Raw genomic sequence first — 24,603 nt, forward strand, 5'->3', positions numbered from 1 at the left:
AGCACTAACTGTATTTAATTATATACAATTTTATATTTATGTTGTATAGAGATGTTTAGTAGATATAAATTACATATTATTCATCTATATGTTAGCCATATATTTATCACATGTAAACTGCGATATATTTACTTACATATTATGCACACATATTTTTAACATACATATAAAAATAATAAATAATTGGAAGTAATCTTAATGTCTTATGACGGAGATTTGTTATATATATTATTACATATTCGTGCGAGGCAACCCTAGGCCTCTATTAAGATCAGCTTTGAAAAATAAATATTTAATGGTATGAAAGAATGCTCTTTATATAGTGGCAATATACTGAGAAAAGAAGAGGAGAAATCTTTGTAAGGTTTTAATAAAAATTTTCTGAATAAACCATACATATACACACATATGCACACACAATAAATAAAAGGAAGTCTGTCTGAATATTAATGTTGATTATATCTGGGTAATGAAATTATGGATGATTTAATTTAGTCTTTATTTTCTCCTATATTCCGAAATTTTGTACAGTGAGCATGAACTGTTACTGTTGGGAAAAAAGAAAAAGGAGTAAGTCTCACTTATATGTTTGGAGACGGCGCTCTTTCTTCACTGCAGGATCAGTGGATCCCTCACTCCCTGTCCTGCTGTCGTTGCTTGTGATCACTTTCCTGGTTTTGTCCCTTGTGAAAACCTTAGGTGAGATGAGAAGCCGAGAGGAGGAAGAGGGAGAGGGAACATGAGGTGCCCAGGCCCTGAAGCCTAGATTAGGTGTTCTGAGACAAAGCTGCAACTGTTCAGTTCCATCCCATCTCGTTAGACCACCTTCAGTATGTATTTATGTTTCTGCTCTTTTTTGCAAGATGAGGTTGATTGCATGAGTTGTTCCTGCCTGTGCAAGTTGATGCTGTGACAATGCGATGCTTGTAGTAATGTCTCAATTATGCTCCTCAGGGTTAAGCTCTATGTATAAGACCAGGTGCTCTGTGTCTCTGGGATTGTTGGTTTCAAATATTTTATTCTTCTGTTAGGTTATGTGTTACACTCTACATTCTAATTTTTGTTTCACAAAATAGGCCATATAAGGAAGATGTGCATGATAAGTGAAAAATGTGTTTGCCGTGTTTACCACTGCTATTGCAATAAAAGCCATGTTTATAAACAAAAGTGATATCTAGTCATACAATCCCCGTCATATCACCAGGGCTGAGATGAGGCCAGTGGCGGGGTGGTTTACCAAAAACTTATAATCAAGATAAATCATAATTTAATGCAGATTTGAAAAAAACCAAAATCAGTGCAAAAAATCCATGATAAAATTTCAGAATTTTAAATACAGGATGCATTTTTGCCTTTGCTGTCTCACACTAATCCTGGCCCTGAATCCTAGAAAAGTGTTATAAAAGATACAATCTAAGGGACTAAGAGTGGTTAAACCTTAACGATGGAGTTAAGATGATATATTTTTTAAAGATAGGGTTTTTACATTTTTTTTTACTATGAACCTGCATAATTTTTATAACCAACTGTTTCTTCCTTTAAAATATGCACAGAATGTTACTCTTAGAGCACAAAAGGTTTATGGCTGATCATATAGTCAGGATTGAAACAGTAAGTTTTAATTAAGCAAAAATAAAATTATTCCTTCTTAAAAACAAAAATTCATCTCTGCAGTGATACAAACAAAATCTCTCCCTAGTTGGTGCTTCCATAAGACGTGATTCTTGCACTAGTAAAACACCTGTCTCATTGCACTAGAAACCGTCACTTCCTACCAATTTCTTATCACTCTCACCTGCTTGTTTGCAACCTCCTTCCAATCAGGCAGTTTTGCCTTCCCAGAGACAAGCCCCGTGTTTGACTCAGTTCTAGGCTCAGAGTAGATGCTCAGTTAATGTTTGAGCTCTTTTTCTTTAGGCAAAATATCAAGGTATGTTTTCTTGAAGAACTATCAGATAACCTGAAGTACCGAGAGCTCGAAACTCTGCGCACTTTCTTGCTGAAGTTACTGACAAGGTTTTTGGCATACTTTTCACGGTCACGGTATCTATCAAGCACTGAGGTGTGCACTTAGAATTGCTTTCATGTGATACTCTAACACTGGCATACTGTTGGCTTAGCACTTATTGTTGGCACTAGGACAAAGAATTCAGGATTCACCAGCTTCGTGGCTGGCTCTCCCTTCAGGGTCAGCAGCTTAACTCTTTCTCTGTCTGGGCACAAGCCAGTTCCTGGCTCCTCCCTGCCCACCTGCAAGTCGGACGACTTTGGTTCTCTCTTTCTCTGGGTGAGAGCACTCCTGTACAGTGTCAGCAGGGCATTTATACCTTTTACAGACAATAGATAAAATTCAGGATTCACCAGAATTCAGGATTCCATTTCCCCCCAATCTTCCCCACTTCCTCATTGTTAAAAATTATAGAATTTTAGGGTCAATTATTGGGTGGTCCCCTCTCCACTTCTCTTCTGGTATTTGACAGATAAAAGTAGTGGAGGCCAGAGGGTCCATTCCTGCAGGCTAGCAGCTTTGGTCTCCCTCCTAAGCCCTCATTCAGTGCATTTTCCTAGTGTCCTTCCTGAGACATAAGAGTTTAAAATTCAGTTTAAGTACACTCCAAGACAGTGTGAAACTTAAGGTACCTTTCTTCAACATTTTTCTTTTTTGGCTAAGTTGCTTTCAGGTTCCAGGGTCAGGGTCGGGGACACAACTACACCAAATGTCATGCTCAGTGTCAGGTTCCAGCCCATGCTGAGGTCGGAGGGGAGTGGGGGTGGCAGATAGCTGAGAGAACCCTCAGGGAAGGGGAATTGGCGGGGAATAGGCAGGTGAATATGGTTTTATTCCGCAGCTCTTTATCAGCAGCTTTCTCACATTGTTCTCTCATCAGCTACTTTCTCACACTGTCTGCCCTGTTTCAGCGGCCTGGGCCAGCTGCTCCCACACACAGCTTCGTGGCTGGCTCTCCCTTCAGGGTCAGCAGCTTAACTCTTTCTCTCTCTGGGCACAAGCCAGTTCCTGGCTCCTCCCTGCCCACCTGTAGGACGGACGACTTTGGTTCTCTCTTTCTCCGGGTGAGAGCACTCCTGTACAGTGTCAGCAGGGCATTTATACCTTTTACAGACAATAGTGATTAGCGCCAAGTGATGGCCTTCCCACGTGGTGGCTACGTGGCTGTGGTAACAAGTGGAGTTATGTGCCTGCACTCTAAACGAGCTGAGTCATGCAGGATGTTTACCTCGGGCTATGCCTGCTTGTCTGCAGCATAGCCATGTTCCTTACAGTCACACAGATTTCTGAGAACTTTTAAAGCTATCTGGAAAATCTTAGGTTCTAGTCTGGGCTGGGTCACTCATGTGCTTGGGCAGTTCTTTTAATTTCTTGTGGTTTCAGCTTTCTCATCTATAGAGTGGTTAGTTTCTGCCCTACTGGCTACGCCAGTGAGGATCCAATGAGGTCCTCAAGGTGAATGCTTTTAAATGCATCAAAATACTATAAAAATCCCTTTCACTCATTAAATCCATGTCTGGAAACCTATCCTGAAAAAAATAATTGTTTAAAGTAGGTTGATGTACAAAGATGCTTATAGAAGCCTTATTCATATGGAAGGAATCTATTTGTCAAATAAAGGAAATGGTCAAATAAATTATAACTCATATTCTGGAATAGTTCGGGCTGTTTAGAATGATGTTATGAAAATAGCATAATATCAAAATTGTCTTATGACATAATAGTCAGAAAAGTAAAAGCCACATTTTGAAGACAATGACAATTTTAAAAAGTCTTTATCATAGAAAATAAAGTGATAGTAAAAACACCTGAATTAACAGTTTGTATTGAAAGGTTTTATTTTTATTTTCTTTAGTTATGAGTTCATAATAATGTGGTAATTAAAATTTTTTATTTTTAAAGATAATTTTAAAAATATGTTTTAAATGTCTTATTGATACTAATTTTTTTAAACAAACAAACAAACCCAGAATAAAATCCTGGATTATGAGATTAGGTAAGCATTTGGTTATCTCATCATTTTCAAAGCCTTTATGCAAATGAGCAAATCAGAATTTAAAGGATGCAAGTGAACATTAAATAAATCAAGAAGCTGTTTATCTTTTCAAGTGTAGATTTTTGGGGGGTAGGGAGAGTTGTATGGTGTTTGTAAACATGGACTCGTTTCCAGGAGCCATTTATTCTTTCTTAGCTAGTGATCTAACAGTTCACTTAGCAAGCAGAGAGGATCTCTAAGCACTCTCTCTGCTGAGCATGACCCAGGCCACCAGGCCCCAGAGGACCCGTTGGCCTCACCTGTCCTTGGGACTCCTCTGGGACCCTCTCCCATGTCCTCTCAGCTCTGGTCACATGGGCCTGATGATTGCATCCCAAGCAGCTGCTGTTTCCTCTGCCTGTTCTGCCCCAACTCCAGGTCTTCACATGGCTGGCTCTTTCATGCAGCTCAGGTTCATCTCAAAGGTTACTTCCTCTGAGCAGCCTTCCTGGACTACTCCATTAAAAATACTCCCTCCCTGGACTACTGCCCCAGTCAGTCACTCTCTCTCTCGTGCTGAGTAACTTCTTTCCAATCTCACTGATGACTTTCTCAGATAATCTGACTCGTTCATCTTCTCCCAGCACCTTCCCACCAGCTCCCTCATCTTCACGGAAGCACCATCAGAACAGGGGCTTGATTTGTTTGGCTCCCTCATGTTTCTGCAGCACGTGCCATGCTGTAAGCATTCAATACGTGAACTTCTGCTGCCTGTCTTACTGCTTTCTTTGTGATTTTATGACATTGTTATATAACCTTTCTATAAATCGTAAGGTGGGATGTTATTAAATAATTCTTTCTTGTCATTGTGATCCTCATTAGAGGTTGTCCAGATAATTCCAGACTCCTAAGTAGTGACGAGTGTCCCTACCCAGAGCTGAGCACCGGGACCATTGCAGACAGAAGGTGCTGTGTGCCAGGTGAGGAGATGTGGACACGTTTCCCGGCTCCTTGGTCTAAGGTCTTTCTGAGAGTATGTCATGAGGGAGACAGAGAAGGGCTGATTTATTTTGGAGAGGAAGAAGTAAGGAATCACTAAAGGTCCTCAACATTCCCAGGCCATGTCATTATTTCTAAACATGCCTAGATGACTCCTGACCAGCTAGAACAGCAAGAATGGCTCCACCCAAGAGTGCCTAGCCCAGGGGTCCCCAGCTCCGGGGCTGCACCCAGGAACCAGTCTGCGGCCTGTTAGGAATCCAGCCCCACAGCAGGAGGTGAGTAGTGGGCCAACATTACCACCTGAGCTGGGCCTCTTCTCAGATCAGCAGAGGCATTAGATTCTCATAGGAGCAGGAACCCTACTGTGAACTGCGCATGTGAGGGATCTAGGTTGCACAGTCCTTTTGAGAATCTAATGGTTGATGATCTGAGGTGGAACAGTTTCATCCCAAAGCCATCACCCTTCAGCCCCCAGCTTCCCATGTCCATGAAAAACTGTCTTCCATGAAACTGGCCCTGGCTGGTCTAGCCTTATTCCCTCATAGACTGGTCAAGCATGGCTAATCTTTTCTGCAAAGGACCAATACTTAATATTCTTGGCTTTTAGGCTAGACTCTGCATTGTGGCACAAAAGCAATCATACACAATCTGTGAACTAAGGACAGGGCCAACTGTAATTTCCGTGAACCATGGATTAGAAGGAGGGTCTCCTACTACCTCAGATCCATGCCGGCCTCAGTGTGGCTCTCCTTCTGGAGGTCACAAAACCTCTTTAGTTTTAGAATCAAAGTGGCATGAGGCAGGGTAGGGAAAATTACATTTGGGAAGAAGGGACCTAAAGCTAGGTGGCAAGGACAAAATACAATTGAATAAAGATCCCAGTATCCTGAGTTATTTCGTGTTTGGTTCACCTAACAGTGACTGGCTAAAGTCAAAGGAATTCTAGTTCAACATGCCTGTGCTGGGCCTCAGCTGTACTGTTCATCTTCAGGGTGTTATTTTAGGTGTTTGATGACTGGAATGGCAGGGGAACTGGGCAGTTTATAAGGATGAGTGGCAGAAACAATTGGTAGCAACATGCCGTTGCACATGGGTGCAAATCAGCTCTATGTTGCAGCCAGCCAAGCAGTACACAGGTGCAGCCTGGCAGGCAGAAAAGCAGCCTTGAGGCAGCACTGGGGATCACAGATGTGCTATAATTTTGGCAGACTCTTGAAAAAGAGGCCTGCATGCAAAAACATCTCCTCTACATATCTTTCACTAACGTTGGAAATCCCATCCTTAGAAAGCCATTTCTTTACGTTAAGGATGCCATCCTTCTTTTAAAAACAAAAAGTGCTTGGAAGCATATATATATTGAATCATTTTGAGTTAAGTAGTCTTTGCAAAAAATTCTAATGTGAATCATTTCTATCAAACTCTTTCCAGCAGACATATGGGAGAGATCTTAAAAGAGGAAAATACACAAAGTTTAAGTACATAAACTTTGTACTTTGTACTTACTACTTAAACTTAGTTATGTAGTGTGTACATAAACTTTTACTTAGTTGGGAAATATGCTTTAGGGAGAGAAGGACCTCAAATCAGAAGTGGGTTGGCACCCAGGAAGAACTTACTCCACTTTAAATATTGAGCAGGGTTACCTTGAATATAAGAACCACTAAAAAACTGTAAACACAGGACATCTCTTTGTTGTGACTGCTAAAACTTAGCTCTAATTTCACAACCTGCCTCTAGCATTCGGATTATACCTCGGTTTTTATTTTTCTGCTTCAATTTTTCCTTCTACATAATTTCTGGGAAGTACTTGTTTCTTCCTTTTATATTGTATGGTTTTCACAAGCCACCTGGAATTCTTTATGAAGCAAAATACCTAGGTAGGTATATATTCATGTATTTATTCAGTCATGTAGCATGGTATACCTAATACGCATCAGATATCGATCTAGACAGACAGACGATAACATCGATCAGACTTCAATGGACTTACATAAAATGATTTTAAAAGAACAATTTAATTTTTTTCTTATTTTCTCACTAAGCCCTTTGAGGTTTTCTAGGGCAGAGGAGCAAGAAGGAATTGGGCAAAAATTCACAAACCTGTGCAAGGCGGTAGTTGTTCCTCAAGGTCCTGGGGGACGCTGCAACTAGGGAGGGGGCTGCGGTAGAAAACTTCAAAGCCATCATGAGGAGGACAGCAAGGCCAGATGCAGGGAGCACCTTCATCCCCTCACAGTAGCTTGGTAATTATATCAACCTGGGGGATGACAGAGCGCGCACGTTTGCACTTCGACCTCGAGCTCCTTTTATAGAGTAGAACAGGTCTGGACCCTCGGAGCAAGGATGATTCATGTCTCAAACAGTAATTATACAGCTCATTTCTCTCCTGATGATGGGGTAACACAACTGTACACAGGAATCAGGGAAAGCTTCATTTTTTTTTTTTTTTTTTTTTTTTGTTATTTGCCAAGTGGCAAAAGGAGAAAAACAGTCACTTTTAATGAAGTTTGTCAGCTAGGTACAAAAATTGAAGTAAACTTGATTGATTAGAACCCAGCTCAACTGAAACATTTGATTAGTCTCAATTTGGGGGGCTTTTTCCATTCTGACTACAGAAAAGTTAGATGATTACAGTATAATTGAATTTGTTCTCCAAGTAATCCTGAACTCCCCATGCATTCAGCCCAATCGCCTGTATCTTCTGCATTGACTTCAAAATTTCTCAATAGCAACAACTGTTCACAATGATGGCTCTGAGACACATAAGACCCTGAATCATCAAGGCAAGATTACATTATACTGTGCTGACTCAGGGTGGAAAGTGAACTGGTAACTGTTAGAAAGCTTTCGGGTGAATTAAGAGTTACATCTTAGTTAACCAAAACAGTAGCCAGAACTCCTCAATCTCTGTGCACGCCGGTTAATTGGAATCATATTGTTTTTCCTGGCTCTGATTAAGATGGATTTTGATTCAGAGATGATATGATGAAATGGTGAGAAAAGCACTTCGGAGTCAGACAAAGAAAGATTAAATTTTTGAAAAGATATTTCCTAGCAGTGTGACCTTAGGCGTGTCATTTGATCTCTGTGAACATCAGTTTTTTTTTTTTTTTAATCTACATGATACTTCTACTATGTATAAACTCTTCAGTGTTACGGAGTAACACGTAGAGCATGACATCTGCTAGCGCCACCTGGCATCCATGGGATGTGGATTCAAATCCTAATTTTGATTTTAGACTATATTCAATGTTATTCCTATAGTGAATATGGTGAATTCCTATAGTCTTTCTCGCTCTGTTGCATGTGATATACCTTCTTGGATGGAAGAGAAAGTGATGGAGTTACAGCCAGTGTGTGCTGTCTAGTGAATAACCCCAGGTACTCAACAAGAGTTTGTAACACATTGATATGGTTTGGCTCTGTGTCCCCAACCAAATCGCATCTTGAATTGGAATCCCCATGTATTGAGGGAGGGAGCTGACTGGATCATGGGGATGGTTCCCCCAGGCTATTCTCATGGTGATGAGTGAGTTCTCACAAGATACAATGGTTTTATAAGTATTTGAAAGTTCCTACTCTGCTCTTCTCTTTTCTGCTGTCTTGTAAAAAAGGTGCCTGCTTCCCCTTTGCCTTCCGTCATGATTTGTTAAGTTTCCCGAGGCCTCTTCAGCAATGGGGAACTGTGAGTCAACTATGCCTCTTTCCTATATAAATTACCCAGTCCTGGGTATTTCTTTATAGTAGTGTGAGAACGAACTAATACACACATGCAAACATAATTTCTGGCATATATTGTGAGATACACAAAACAAGTGTCTCAGAAGAAAAAAAAGAAAACCACAGATCTATTAGATTCATTTAACTAAATTGTAAGCTCTTTGAAGACCGTATTCTAAAAAATGTCACTTAATAAAGTTTGGTAAAAAATGAATAAATGAATGTTCAAACATATGCTAATCATCATTTTTTGGTTTCAGAAGAGGCATAGGATATTGCAATAATTTTTCAAAATTTGCATTTGTATGGTCTCCTGTCTTCTGGAGCCCTATCTTCAACGGCTGCCAAAGTTGAAGAACAAAGAGAGTCTTTGAAGCTTCCCTTCAACTGATCATCTTCTTCCCTTTCTTTCTCCTTCAAACACTGTTCCAATTCATTATGATGGCCCCAATGCAAAGACAGCCATGGAAGTGAACATTGGAGTGGAAGGAATGATGGTAAGAAATTCTGGGGCCAGTAGAGAGAAAATATTCTCATCTCCAGGACTCTAAAGAGTATTTAAGTTCCATTTTCAGAAGCACATGGAAGTAACTAACTGCCTGTAGGGTGTAATCTAGATACTTCTAGAAGGTTCCAGTATCTGCTTTTCTAACACATAAATGCAGTCAATCCCAGTGTTCCTAAGTGCAACATTTCAATTATCAAGTGCAAACATTTCGAAGAGGCATAGCAATTTATGTTCTCTAAGTCATTTACCTATTAGTGTGACTAAGCTTCACCTCAGAGTCAGCACCAGGTAACATCTTTGACCTTTCCAGGTAGAGAATTAGTCAATGTCTGGCAGTTTCTTACCATGATTTCCTATTTCTGATTTTTCTTTCTTCAAGGGGAGCAAAGGTCTGCTTTCTTTCTATCATTCTTGTATCAACTCTAAATTCAAATCGTTGAAATCTAAAAATATTGCATCAAAGCAAGTGAGTGACCAAGCAAATAAAATGAGAGACCCTATCAGAGAAATACACAAGGCAAAGCATCCTCGATTCAATAAGTTATGGGGAAAATAAGCCATTTCACCATAACATGTCCATGTGACATACTACATGTCTGTTATGTGCTCACTGTCTTTTACCAGTGGAATGTAAGTCCCATACTAGTAAGAACTCTAATTCTGTTTGCATAAAACAGTGCCTAGCACAAAATAAACAGTCGTTGAATAAATGAATGTATGAATGAGTGATTAACTGAATGATTAAAGACAGAAAGAAGAAAAACAAGATTGTCCTCAGAGAGAGAAATTTTAAATCAACCCATATAATGGATAAAATGAAGGTGCACAGCATCACCCTAAGAAACTGAAACCTTTATTAAACCCACATTATATGCCAGGCATGTAGACAACTACCGTATGTACACTTTTCACACAACTTTATGACATGCAGTTTTTCACGTGAAGAAATGTGCTCATGAAAGATAAATGATTGTTAATTTCACATAGATATTAAGGTGGAGACTCCCAGATTTTCACCCAGCTCTGTTAGACGTCGAAGTCTGTGTTCTTAATAGTTACAGGAAGCGTATGTTGCTGCCTTTGTGGAGCAGTGCCTTGGAAACATGGTATCTTGAGTTGGCTGGCAGGGAGATCCCTAGGCTGATTCCAGTTGCCCAGCTGCTCCCTGGCATGCCCATGTGTCTGGCCTGAGCAGAAGTTGGGCCAGCCAGACTGCACAAGCTCCCTGGCTGGTGATGACGTTTCTCACTACAAATGATTCCTTTGTTCCTCTGGTTTCTGTATTTCAATCTTCAGAGGATTTAACTTTCATAAATGTTTAACTTTCTGGATTTCTAAAGAGTTCGGTTACAACCTGGTAGATTTTTCAGTGTAAGGGATGCTTCCCAGTGAGGCAGGATTCTGAGTGATCAGTTACCAGCTAAGTTTTATTCTATATCTAGCCTTCCCATGGCCCTTCTTTCAAATGACATATGTATATATATATGCCACTTTAAATGGCTGACTCTAAAAAAAGTTTATTTATATAACTCGTAAATCATATCATATTCTATTTTATAATGGTATTTATTAAGTTTAGAAATTTATGACTAGAATGCATAATAACATGAACCATATTCTGAATTTCTAGAGCACAGATATCCTAGAATCAGATGGAATAGAAATAGAGGAAAGAAAAAAGTGTATTTAAAACCAAAGACTACCCGCAGAATCTCATATGGAAAATAAGTGAATGATCTTACCTCATTTGTGAGAATGAGAAGCTCAGAGAGGACCTGGCAAGCTTATATCCAGAAGCTAACTGGTTTATTTTCACCAAGAACAAAAAAAGAAAGAAAAAAGGAAGGGAAGGGAAGAAAAGAAAAAAGAAAAAATATATACTTATACTATAGGTAATTTTGGTTAGAGTGGAGGAAGCAAACAGCCTTCTGATTCAGCAATTATTAGCATTAAAATGGGCTATTAAAGAAGGTTGTGAAGTTGTCTTCAGCAGTCTTTGAGTATAGGACAGAGCATCATGCTTTTAGAAAAGATTGGGTTAAGTGAGGTTTTGCCTGTCTGGTCAGGCTTGGGGTATGTGCAAAGAACTTAGATTAGATTACTGTCCCAAATTTTATTCATATATATATGAATATACATATATATAATTTATAAATAATTATCGATAAAATTTATATATAGAATAAGCAAAATACTTTCATATTTTTAATAAATATTTATTAGGTATCAATTATTTGTTAGGCACCAGGAATACAGAGATATGAGACATAGTTTTAACACCCTGGGAGCCCAAAATTTACTGCTGCAATGAAATTGAACTTGCAGTAAAATCTTAGATCAAGATCGATGGAATCTTAGTGACAAAAAATGTGGTTTTACATTGCAAGTTGGTAGAATCCTTCTTAAAAAAATTATAAATGATTTAGCAATGTGTAAAATATTAAAAGGGCAATTTTAGCCAAAAAAGCAAATGAAAATTATACAACATTGGATTCAATATCTACTAAAGGGAAGTATATATGTCAAAAAAAAAAAAAAAAAAAAAAAGGAAAAGGAAACCTGGGACAAGGAAAACAGTAGTATGAGGGTGGTAGGGCCTTACGCCTAACAGTTCTTACAAAATTTCCTTTAACACTGCCATGCATTTTTTAAAAACAGTAAGTGAAAGTGTGAAAGAAAGACTATATCAATGTACCTTTATATTTGTGTTTGAGAAAACAGAAGACATATATGATGAACTCAGTGGCCTATTTAACTCATTCATTTGTTTGGCTGTGATTCTTCTATTTACTCAGTCTAGAACTCTTGTATTTATTCTGTGCTTAGTGCTGGAGGTATAAAAGGCAAATAAAAACCCGTCCTTGCCCATCACAGTCTTAGACTCTCCAGAGAGAGGCTCAGATATAAACTCAAAATATCTTATAGTGTAATTATTGAAATAAGAAAGGTATTTAAAGGTCCAAATGAGAGCAGAAGAGGGAAAGCTCATCTCTGCCTGGGCAGCTGAGAATGAGAGTAAAATGGAGGAAAGGAGGGGCCGTGGTGGGCTTTCCATGGGGATGGGGCTTTAGTTGAGGGCTGATTGCCAATGGAGTTAGAGCTCACCTGCAAGAAGGGTGAAGTGAGAAGGAAGGAGAGTGACAGATAGTGGGGAGGGGGAAATTCCTAGCAGAGGAAGTGATTAGATGAGGAGCTGTTAAGAGCATTTGTTCTTAGAAAACTGAAGAGATTTCTATGTACAAGGCAGGGTGGGGGCAGCCAACAGGAGGTGGGCAGAAAAGAAAAGCAGAGACGGGTCTGTTGGAGAAGGCTCTTACCCATAATTTCAGGTATTGACACAGAAAAGCAGAGGCCAGGAGTTGTTTGCTGGGTAAACCTTGGTCAAAGGGGAAAGCCAGAGAGCAATTTCCAGCCCAAGCTGCTGATCCAAAGGGCAGGACTGAAATGAGGCTCCTGGTGCAGAGCTGGAATACGGCTGGCAAAACAGAGAAGGCAGAAGATGGGCAGAATGGCATGGAACAAGTCCGGAGCAGCCACAGTGCAGCAGAGGCTTTGAGGGCTGCTGGGGTTTTATTTAAAGGGCCTGGAGAGGAGTGTGCTGGGCAACGTCACAGGCACCTTATGTGCCAGGCTAAGGCATCTAGACATTAATGGCCTGTGATGGGAAACCACTGGAGAGTTTCTTCCCCAGCAATGACATGATGAGGTTTGCAGTTACACAAAGATTGCTCTGAAGGGAGCATTCGGCATGAATTGGAGAGGAGTGAGGATGGAGGCTGCCGGGGGCGCCGAGGGGAGGGTTGTAGGAGGTCCAGTCAGAGGGCTTACCACTATGTTTATCTTAGGTCATGAACTGTGAGAGACAAGCTGTCAGGATAAATAGCATTTTGTTTATTCTTATTAAATCTCTGGCCTGTATTGCAATGATCACCAATGTGAGCTTTCGAGATTGGGTAGTAAATGTGTTTACAGCTGCCTCTGTGGAGGGAGGGAGGTCAAAAGTCTCATTAGAGCACATTCCACTTGCCCAGTCATTTTAGTGAGTCAATTTGCTAAATTATAGACTTATTTCAGTATACAAATCAGCAATTCTGGAAGCTGATAGTTTCCTGGCAGCTTCTTTTGAACATGTCCATTTTTTCCTTTAGAATTTGTCTACAGGTAGGCTGGGCGTGATGGCTCACACCTGAAATCCCAGCATTTTGGAGGCCAAGGCGGGTAGATCACCTGAGTTAAGGAGTTCAAAACCAGCCTTACCAACATGGTGAAACCCCATCTCTTCTAAAACATATAAAAATTAGCTGGGCAAGGTGGTGGGCATGTGAAATCCCAGCTACTACTTGGGAAGCCAAAGCAGGAGAATCCCTTGAACCCAGGAGGCAGAAGTTGCAGTGAGCTGAGATTGCACTCCACTGAGATTGCTCTCCACTGAGATCGCACTCCACTGAGATCGCTCTCCACTGAGATTGCACTCCACTGAGATTGCACTCCACTGAGATCGCACTCCACTGAGATCGCTCTCCACTGAGATCGCTCTCCACTGAGATTGCTCTCCACTGAGATGGCACTCCACTGAGATTGCAGTCCACTGAGATCGCACTCCACTGAGATCGCTCTCCACTGAGATTGCACTCCACTGAGATTGCACTCCACTGAGATCGCACTCCACTGAGATCGCTCTCCACTGAGATTGTTCTCCACTGAGATGGCTCTCCACTGAGATCGCTCTCCACTGAGATTGCACTCCACTGAGATTGCTCTCCACTGAGATCGCTCTCCACTGAGATCGCACTCCACTGAGATTGCTCTCCACTGAGATCGCACTCCACTGAGATCGCACTCCACTGAGATTGCTCTCCACTGAGATTGCACTCCACTGAGATTGCTCTCCACTGAGATCGCTCTCCACTGAGATCGCACTCCACTGAGATCGCTCTCCACTGAGATCGCTCTCCACTGAGATTGCTCTCCACTGAGATTGCACTCCACTGAGATCGCACTCCACTGAGATCGCTCTCCACTGAGATTGCTCTCCACTGAGATGGCTCTCCACTGAGATCGCTCTCCACTGAGATCGCACTCCACTGAGATCGCTCTCCACTGAGATTGCTCTCCACTGAGATGGCTCTCCACTGAGATCGCACTCCACTGAGATCGCACTCCACTGAGATCGCTCTCCACTGAGATGGCACTCCACTGAGATCGCACTCCACTGAGATCGCACTCCACTGAGATCGCTCTCCACTGAGATTGCTCTCCACTGAGATGGCTCTCCACTGAGATCGCACTCCACTGAGATCGCTCTCCACTGAGATTGTTCTCCACTGAGATGGCTCTCCACTGAGATCGCTCTCCACTGAGATTGCACTCCACTGAGATCGCACTCCACTGAGATTGTTCTCCACTGAGATGGCTCTCCACTGAGATCGCTCTCCACTGAGACTGCTCTCCACTGAGATCTCACTCCACTGAGATCGCACTCCACTGAGATCGCTCTCCACTGAGACTGCTCTCCACTGAGATCGCTCTCCACTGAGATCGCTCTCCACTGAGATCGCTCTCCACTGAGATCGCACTCCACTGAGATCGCTCTCCACTGAGATCGCTCTCCACTGAGATCGCTCTCCACTGAGATCGCACTCCACTGAGATCGCTCTCCACTGAGATCGCTCTCCACTGAGATCGCTCTCCACTGAGATCGCACTCCACTGAGATCGCTCTCCACTGAGATCGTTCTCCACTGAGATTGCACTCCACTGAGATTGCACTCCACTGAGATTGCTCTCCACTGAGATTGCACTCCACTGAGATTGCTCTCCACTGAGATTGCACTCCACTGTGATTGCACTCCACTGAGATTGCACTCCACTGAGATTGCTCTCCACTGAGATGGCACTCCAGAGATTGCACTCCACTGAGATCGCTCTCCACTGAGATCGCAGTCCACTGAGATCGCACTCCACTGAGATTGCTCTCCACTGAGATTGCTCTCCACTGAGATTGCACTCCACTGAGATTGCTCTCCACTGAGATTGCAGTCCACTGAGATTGCACTCCACTGAGATGGCTCTCCACTGAGATGGCACTCCACTGAGATGGCACTCCAGAGATTGCACTCCACTGAGATTGCTCTCCACTGAGATTGCACTCCACTGAGATTGCACTCCACTGAGATTGCACTCCACTGAGATTGCTCTCCACTGAGATGGCACTCCAGAGATTGCACTCCACTGAGATCGCTCTCCACTGAGATCGCAGTCCACTGAGATCGCACTCCACTGAGATTGCTCTCCACTGAGATTGCTCTCCACTGAGATTGCACTCCACTGAGATTGCTCTCCACTGAGATTGCACTCCACTGAGATTGCTCTCCACTGAGATGGCACTCCAGAGATTGCACTCCACTGAGATTGCTCTCCACTGAGATTGCTCTCCACTGAGATGGCACTCCAGAGATTGCACTCCACTGAGATTGCTCTCCACTGAGATTGCACTCCACTGAGATTGCTCTCCACTGAGATTGCACTCCACTGAGATTGCACTCCACTGAGATTGCTCTCCACTGAGATTGCTCTCCACTGAGATTGCACTCCACTGAGATTACTCTCCACTGAGATTGCTCTCCACTGAGATTGCACTCCAGCTTAGGCCATAGACTGAGACTCCATTGCAAAAAAAAAAAAAAAAAAAGAAAAAAGAATTTGTCTATAGGTAAAATCAGTTTAACTATTGTGAAAGATCTACCATATGCCCAGTGCTATGGTCTGAATGTTTGTGTCCCCCCTAAATTCATATGTTGAAATTCTCACCCCCAAGGTGCTAGCACTAGTAGGAGGGGCCTTTGGGAAGTGATTAGGTTTTGAGGGTGCAGCCCTCACGATTGTAGTAAGTGTCCTTGTTAAAGAGGCTCCAGAGAGATGCCTTGCCCCTTCCAGCAAGCAAGGACAAAGCAGAAAGGCACCATCTATGTATCAGGGAAAGCTCCCTTAATCTTGGGGGTCCCAGGCTCCAGAACTGTGAGAAATAAATCTTTGTTGTTTATGGGCCACCTGGTTTAAGGTATTTTGTTATAGCGGCCCAAATAAACCTGGAGCATATTGTGGGGCCAGGTAGTAAAATGATGAAGGAATGTTTAAAGGACACTAGCCAGCTTGTTGGAGCCTTCTCTGGCCTAATCTAAGACACTCTGAGCATCAAAATCCATAATGATAGTAATGGGTTGTGGTCCATTGAATGAAATAAAAACTCATGAATCTATACTGATATAAACAAGCGATAATGGGGAGAAGAGAAAGCTCTTCCTTATGGTAAAAAGCTAACTGATAAATAAATGTAGAAAGGATATGGCTTTAGAAAACATGCATTTGGTCAGTAGGGAAATGCAAACCAAAACCTCAGTGAGATATCGTCTCACCCCAGTAAAAATGGCCGTTTTCAGAAAGACAAAAGTAACGGATACTTGTGAGGATGCAGAGAAAGGGATATGCTAATACACTGTTTGTGGGAATGTAATTTGGTATGGCCACTATGGAAAATAGTATGACTGTTTCTCAAAAAACTAAAAATAGATCTGACATGTGATCCAGCAATCCCACTGCTGGGTAAATATCCAAAAGAAAGAAAACTCATATGTTAAAGGGGTGTCTTCATGTCTATGTGTGTTGTGACTATTCACAATAGCCAACATACGGAATCAACCAAAGTGTCCATCTTTTTTTTTAAAGATGGGGTTTCACCATGTTGGTCAGGCTGATATCTAACTCTTGACCTCAGGTGATCTGCCCACCTCAGCCTCCCAAAGTGCTGGGATTACAGGTGTGAGCCACCGCACCCAGCTTCAAAGTGTCCATCAATGGATGAATGGATAAAGAAATGTGGCATGTATACACAATGGAATACTATTTGGGTGTAAAAATGAATGAAATCTTGTTATTTGTAGCAATATGGATGGAACTGGACCAGGTCATTATGTTAAGTGAAATGAACCAGGCACAGAAAGACAAATATTACCTGTTCTCACTCTATAAGCAGGAACTAAAAAAACCCTGATCTCACAGAGGCAGAGAGTAGAACGATTATTACCTGAGGTTAGGAAGTGTTGGGGCAGAGGCGATGAAAAGATGTTGATTAATGTACAAAAATAGAGTTCGATAGAAGGAATAAATTCTAGTGCTCAATAACACAGTATGATGACTACAGTTAACAGTGATTTATTGTACATTTCAAAATAGAATAGAAGATTTCAAATATTCCCAGCACAAAGAAATGATGAAATTTTGAGAGATGGATATGTTAATTACCCTGACGATCATTACCTATTTTATGCATGTATCAGCATATCACATGTACCCCACAAATATGTACGATCATTATGTATCAATAAAATAACACATTTAGAAACCATCTTAGTAATAATTGATTCGTGCCAAAACATCAGGGATGCTTAAAATGGTGGGTAAAAGAGGGGTGAAGAAAGGAGTTTTATATGGTTACAAAGTATCACCTTACAAAATATGTATTAATTCCCGAGGAAATAAGTTACCATCAATTGTAATGGTCAGTAGACATCGTGTACCACTACTATGTTAAAAAGAAAAGAACAAAGTTTCTGTGATACTCTGGGCAAAAATAAATGACTGGAGCCTAATCATGAGAATACACTAGGTAAATAAAAACTGAGGAACATTTTACGAAGTAACCGGCCTACGATTTCAAAAAATATCGAGATCATGAAAGTCAAGGAAAGATGGAGGAGCTGTTTCAAATTGAAGAAGACTGGAGAGACATAGTAACTGGGTACCAGATGGGGTCCTTTGTTGTGGAAATGTCCTGACACAATTGGCAAAACTTGAATGGGGTTTCTGGGTGAGAGTTCTTTGTGCTATTTTTGCAACTTTTCTCTTAAGTTTGAAGCTGCTTCAAAATTAAACAATTTAAACAAACCCATTAAAACAGTGATCATCTAAATAATTCAGGCTGATTTACTATGTTGGAAAAATAGGACTCAGACCACCTACTTCGCGATTAGGCTAGGGAGGTAGTGTGAAAGTCATTTGTAAATTTAAATTGTGTCATCCAAAGAGAAGAATAAACACTCTAATAAAGTAGGAATTATTATGAAACCACACAAACCAGAAAACATTTTTAAAGAAAATAGTATTAAGAGCCCATGGATGGTTATACAAATTAACTCTAGCTTTATTTAATTTCGTAAGAGAAAAACTAGAATAAAAAACAAGCTCAAGTAAGTTAAAATTTTGTGATTCATTATGTCCCTGTAATAAATCTTATTTTATAAATAAAAGATAAGATCTTTATTTATAGAAGGCAATCTCCTTTAAATAAGCATTAAAGAAATATGCAAAGAATATAAATTCAAAAGGGAGTAAGCTTTCAAGCTTAATATTAGTTTAGTTCTCATAAGTCTCTGATATTGGAAGAAAAATTATATGGTCTCTCAAACACCTAGAACAAAATTACAATGGCCAGATATGCAGTATCATTTCAAATGTACATGAAACAAGTCATTCTAAAATGGAAAAATGAAATAATAAATTTTTTTCTTCTCTGAATTCATAAATTTCTCAAAAATTGTATTGTTAGATAATAAAAGCAGGAAAATAACAAGTATATTTTTATAGAGATCTACCATTACTATGCTCAATGTGTCCTCATTTCAACATTTTGGCTGTATTGCACCCGTGTCCCCGTGCTCCACCTTAGTCTCCTCAATCTATTTCCTTTCTGTGTTCGGTCCTTTAAATGTTGATTCTCTCCGGGGCCCGTCTCTACTCATCTTGTTTGAGTATTCTCTTCTATATATCCTCATCTTCTAGGTGTGTTTATCTTTTCATATAAACTCATCAATTACTGTAGTTCCCAGCTACTCAGGAGGCAGAGGCAGGAGAATTGCCTGAACCCAGGAGGCGGAGGTTGCGGTGAGCCGAGATCGCGCCATTGCACTCCAGCCTGGGTAACAAGAGTGAAACTCCATCTCAAAACAAACAAACAAACAAAACAAAAACAAGATCACATATATGCTCTGGAGGACATTATGCTAAGTGAAATAAGGCAGTCACAGAACAAAAACTGCATGATTCCACTTAATAATACATGAAATACTTAAAATAGTTAAACTTGACTAGGCGTGGTGGCTCACGCCTGTAATCCCAGCACTTTGGGAGGTTGAGGCGGTGGATCACTTGAGATAAGGAGTTTGAGACCAGCCTGGTCAACATGGTGAAACCCTGTCTCTACTAAAAAAAAAAAAAAAAAAAAAGGCTGGGTGTGGTGGTGAATATCTGTAGTTTCAGCTACTTGGGAGGCTGAGGCAGGAGAATTGCTTGAACCTGGGAGGCTGACTTTGCAGTGAGCCAAGAGCATGCCACTGCACTCCAGCCTGGGTGACAGAGCAAGATTCTATTTCAAAAGCATAAAAAATAAAAATAAATAGTTAAACTCCAAAACAGAGCAGAATGATGGTTGTCAGGGGTTGGATTGGGGTGGAGAATAGAGAGTTGCCATTTAATGAGACTATAAAGATCACATATGTGCTGATGAAGCCTTAATTTTTATCTTCAGCTCACGATGTTTGTTTTAAGATATATTCAAGGGGTTCCTGCACTCCCCACGTGAATCTCTCCCCATAGGAACTATGAAGTGGCCACCTACTATACTGTCTGCTTAGAGTAGCCACACTGTTCTAATGGGAAGCTATCCTTTCGAACATGTAATTTGAATGAAACTTCTTATTGGCTCTGTCTCTCTGGAAGAGAGGGAAACGCTCCGGGTAAGAAAGGCCCCTGACCTGTGCTGGGCCAATCACAGTTCCTCATTTTCCTGGCCACCATCTGTCGGTCTAAGAATGGGCCAATACCCAACTGGATTAATTAGACTGGTTTCCCAGTATTACTGAATTTGGAATTAGAGATTGGGCTCTTTCTGGGGATAGAGATGTAAGGTTCTTGAATCATTTGCGGTCATGTTCCCTGCTCAGTGGAAATGCCAGGTGGCAGTAGAAGGGAACGAAGCAGAGATGAGAGAAAGAAAGAGACTGAAAGTGTTTCATCTTTACTGAGGCTCAGTATGCATTTTCTTTTTCTGTAGTTATGTGAGCCTCCCAGTAAATTTCCCCTTGACCTGAACTAATTCTAGTGGGACTTCTGTCACTTGCATTTCACCTTCAAATTGAGGTGAGTCCAGAATAAAGCTTGCCATCTTTCGCGGCATGCCTTTTCTGCCTGATCCCCTACCACCTTTCCCGTTTATTTCTCCTCTTACACTCTCCAGTTGAGCAATGCCACTAGCTTTAGCTGATGTGTGCTGGTAGAACTGTCATAGTTGCTCATGGGCTTTTGGTGTGTCAGTACCAATGCCACGCTGGTTGAAAAATACTTTGAATATTACCCCTGCCAACACCTATCCAGAAAGCAGAAATTGGTTCTTGATTCCAGCTTCCCTCTACCTCTATGCATTTTCCCTCAGCTTTTGAAATATGAAATGCTTTACTTATTTGACGTTTACTACTTTTATTTTTAAACTTTGCATTTTGAAATGCTTTCAGGCTTACAAGAAAGTTAGAAAAATAATGCAAAGAATTCGCCTATACCCTTCACCTAGGTTCTTCAAATGTTAAGAGGTTACAAAATCTCACTCTCATTGTCAAAATCAGGAAACTGACTTTGACACAAAACCATTGTTTAAACCAATAGTTCTCAAGGTGTGGTCTAGGAACCCATGGGGGTTATCAGAAATCTTTCAGGGAAACTATCAGGTAAAAATTTTGCTCATAATAATGCTACACATTATTTTCCTTCTTCATTTAAAAATAATGATATACTACTTGTTAATGTAACATATATTACATTAATTTATGTTAAATATAATATATATAATTTATATTATATTAATATATATTACATTAATATATAAATGTTAATTCATGAACATATTAATAATATTAATTAATGACAATTAATGTTATTAAATATTGTCAGTTTTAATTTATAATATGTTTAATGTGATAACTATAGCCAGCCATAAACAAGAGCTTTTGGGGTTCTTAATATATTTTAGAAAGCTAAAGGGATCATAGGACCATGTTGAGAACTGCTGATCTAACTTATGGGCCCAGTTTTCTTTCTAATTTTTTTTCCTTATCTGGGATCCAATCCAGGATTTTACATTGCATTTAGTCATCATGCTTCTTTATTTTCCTTTAGTTTGAAACATTTCATCTTTCTTTATCATTTTTTATTTATCTATTATGGCCCTGATACTTTGAAAAAGTATTGGCCTGGCCAGGCATGGTGGCTCATGCCTGTAATCCCAGCACTTTGGGAAGCTGAGGTGGGTGGATCACCTGAGATCAGGAGTTCAAGACCAGCCTGGGCAACATGGTGAAACCCCGTCTCTACTAAAAATACAAAAATTATCTGGGTGTGGTGGCGTGTACCTGTAATCCCAGCTACTTGGGAGGTTGAAGCAGGAGAATTGCTTGAACCCAGGAGGCGGAGGTGGAGGTTGCAGTGAGCCAAGATCGCACCACTTGCACTCCAGCCTGGGTGACAGAGCAAGACTCCACCTCAGGAAAAAAAAAAAAAAAAGGAGAGAGAGAAAAGTATTGGCCATTTATTTTAAAGGAAGGCCCTCGATTTGGAATTTTTTTTATTCCTCATCATGGTTAAATTCAGGCCATACATTTTTGATAAGAATACCACAGAACCTGTGCTGTGTCCCCTCAGTACATCACGTCAGGAGACAAATGGTGTCAATTCGTTTCTTTGCTGGTGATGTTAACTGATCACTTGATCCCTGTGATGTCTGTCAGAGTTTTTCACCTGTTGCTTTCCCTTTGTGAGAAGACATTATGAGACTTACAGAGCTACTGTGCATGTCATTCATGGTACTCCTGTACACTGATTTTGGCATCTGCTGTTGATTCTTGCCAGAAACAATTTTTGCAGTGGTGATTTTCTGTTTACTTTGGTCCTTCTTCATTGTTTTGTTGGAATCCAGTGGTAAGGAAGTGCTTTTTCTTCTCCCTCACCTGTTACTTATTCATTCCATTCTAACAGTTACAGAATCAAAGATTCTTACTTTATTCTGTAGATTATAATCCATTGGTATGATTATTTTGTTTGTGAAGTATAAAACAATACCACTCTTCACAACCAATTTTTTTGGAAAATATAGGTGTTTTTTTTTTTTTACAAAAATATGTTACATTAACAAATAATATTATTTTAAAATAAAGTATGAAATATTAGTTGTCAATTTTAATGTGTGATATGCTTAATGTGATAACTATAGCCATCCAAACTTGGCCGATGAATTGTCCAAACTTGGCTGATGGAGGCCCCTGTTTCCACTTAACATGCCTCTACATTTTGTCAGGCACTGTCTTGTCTTCTGGCATCACAAGGTATTTGGGGCTCATCTTATACTTACCCTGGCCCAGCCCTGGAATCAGCCATTTCTCCAAGGAGCTATTTTCTCTTATTGGAGAACACTATCTAGAAATCAAAATCTGATCTGGCTGGGCCAAATGGTACTGTGCTATCTTTACTTATTTTTAATGATTTTTAAAATACATTTTTATACATTTTAATACATTTTTAATGATTTTTAAATTAATTTTGTTAATACAAAATTTGCACAAGGTCTCTGTTAATAATTTATAATTTATAAGAACACATTTTAAAAAGTAAGTAAATTAAAAATTACCTCTGTTGTTACCACCTAGAGATAACCCGTATTATTTAATAATATTTTTAATATGATATTTAAACATACGGGATATTTTATATATATGATTAAGAGTAACAACTCACTCTCTGAATGGTTTACTAGGTTCTGCGGAGTCTGGTTGTTTCCTTCTTTCCTCCTTCACTGCCTCTGTTCAAGCCCTCATTATTTCTTACTTGGATCGGCCTTAAACCAGCATTAGTCTTATACCATTCCAATCCAAACTTTACCCTGTTACCAAAGTAACATTAAAAAATAAAAGATAATTACATCGCCCTGTACTTGGCCTTTAAGAACATGCCCATCATGCTTTGCGTGGCAGTGTTCTCACTCTGCAGTCTCCAGCTGCTTTTTCTACTCTCCCTGCTTGCAGCCTCTGCTGTGGCTGTAATGAACTCCATCTCGCCCCTGAATTGTGCCATGAACTCTAATCCCTCCCTGCCTTTTCAATATTGCCCTCTCTCCCAGGGACACCCTCCGCCACATCCTGTTTAGCCTACCTGTCCCTTGAGACTCAGCTTAGATATCATCTCTTTATCTCTCACCTAACATTTCTCATGCTATTGGGGAAATTGTCTCTCTTTCTACTATGCTTTGAGAGTGTCTTAAGAAAGGAAATTCGGCATCAAGTGAATACGTTTGTTGAATAAATTAGAAAAAATTTAAAAAGTGAACAAAATGTATTTGTTGGAGGAATTAATGAAATTACTTGATTTAAAAATGGAAATAGAATGAAGATTCAGTGTGTAACAATAATATCACATAGTAGTTTCTTTAGATTCCAGAAAAAGGTTAAACTTAATGTTGTTTGGAATTGAAATATTTAAGAAATTAAGTTTTGTGGTAGCTTTCTCAAAGTGAGGATTTGTCTGTTGTCATAGTTCGAGTTCCGCTGGAAGCCGACTCTGAGAGGGACGCATGGTGTAGGAAGTTACTGGGCAGTGCTCTTGCAGCACCATGTGTAGATGAGAGGGGAAGGAAGCAGGATATGCAGAGGGAGAAGGTGGGCTGTAATGGCATCTTAGGACTGTCTCAGCATCCTAGGGATTGGGAGCTGACATAGCCCTTGTATTAGCCTGTTTTCACACTGCTGGAAAGATCTTCCCTGAGACTGGGTCATTTATAAAGTAAAGAAGTTTAATTGACTCACAGTTCTGCATGGCTAAGGAGGCCTCAGGAAACTCACAATCATGGTAAAAGGAAGCAGGCACCTTCTTCACGAGGCAGCAGGAGGGTAAAGAGCCAGGGAAACCACTAATAAAACCTTCAGACCTCATGGAAACTCACTCACCATCATGAGAACAGCATGGGGGAAGCTGCCCCCATGCGCCAATCATCTTCCTCCCTCGACAAGTGGGCATTACAATTCAAGATGAAATTTGGGTGGGGACACAGAGCTGAACCATATCAGTCCTTCAGAGTTGTCCTGGGTTGGAGCATGGTTGAAGGGCTTTATTGCCCCTACATGGACTAATCCTTGGATATGGTCTGCTCTTCGTAGGGGATACAGCCTGGGGAGAGGTAAATTCTCTTCAGTTGAGGAAATACAAAACAGGAGGAAATAAATTCTTTAGTCCAGGGTGGGGAACCTCTAGACATTGTACCATAGCATCCACAAATACTATGAGTTAGGTGGACTGGACT

At 40.5% G+C, this 24,603-nt stretch overlaps 2 protein-coding genes across 2 annotated transcripts in view; one reads left to right on the top strand and one right to left on the bottom strand.

Annotated features, from left to right (window-relative positions):
- MMP20 (matrix metallopeptidase 20) overlaps positions 1-7,336 on the bottom strand; it is a 45,601-nt gene extending 38,265 nt beyond the window's left edge. Inside the window, exon 1 of the mRNA XM_002754349.6 lies at positions 7,086-7,336. Coding sequence (XP_002754395.3) covers positions 7,086-7,211 — 126 coding nt within the window. The 5' untranslated portion in view covers positions 7,212-7,336. The remainder of the gene's footprint in view (positions 1-7,085) is intronic.
- LOC128928033 (uncharacterized) overlaps positions 1-24,603 on the top strand; it is a 230,242-nt gene that overhangs the window by 151,991 nt on the left and 53,648 nt on the right. The gene's annotated exons all lie outside the window — the stretch shown is intronic.

This window comes from Callithrix jacchus, chromosome 10, assembly GCF_049354715.1.
Source record: "Callithrix jacchus isolate 240 chromosome 10, calJac240_pri, whole genome shotgun sequence".
Lineage (NCBI taxonomy): Eukaryota > Metazoa > Chordata > Mammalia > Primates > Cebidae > Callithrix > Callithrix jacchus.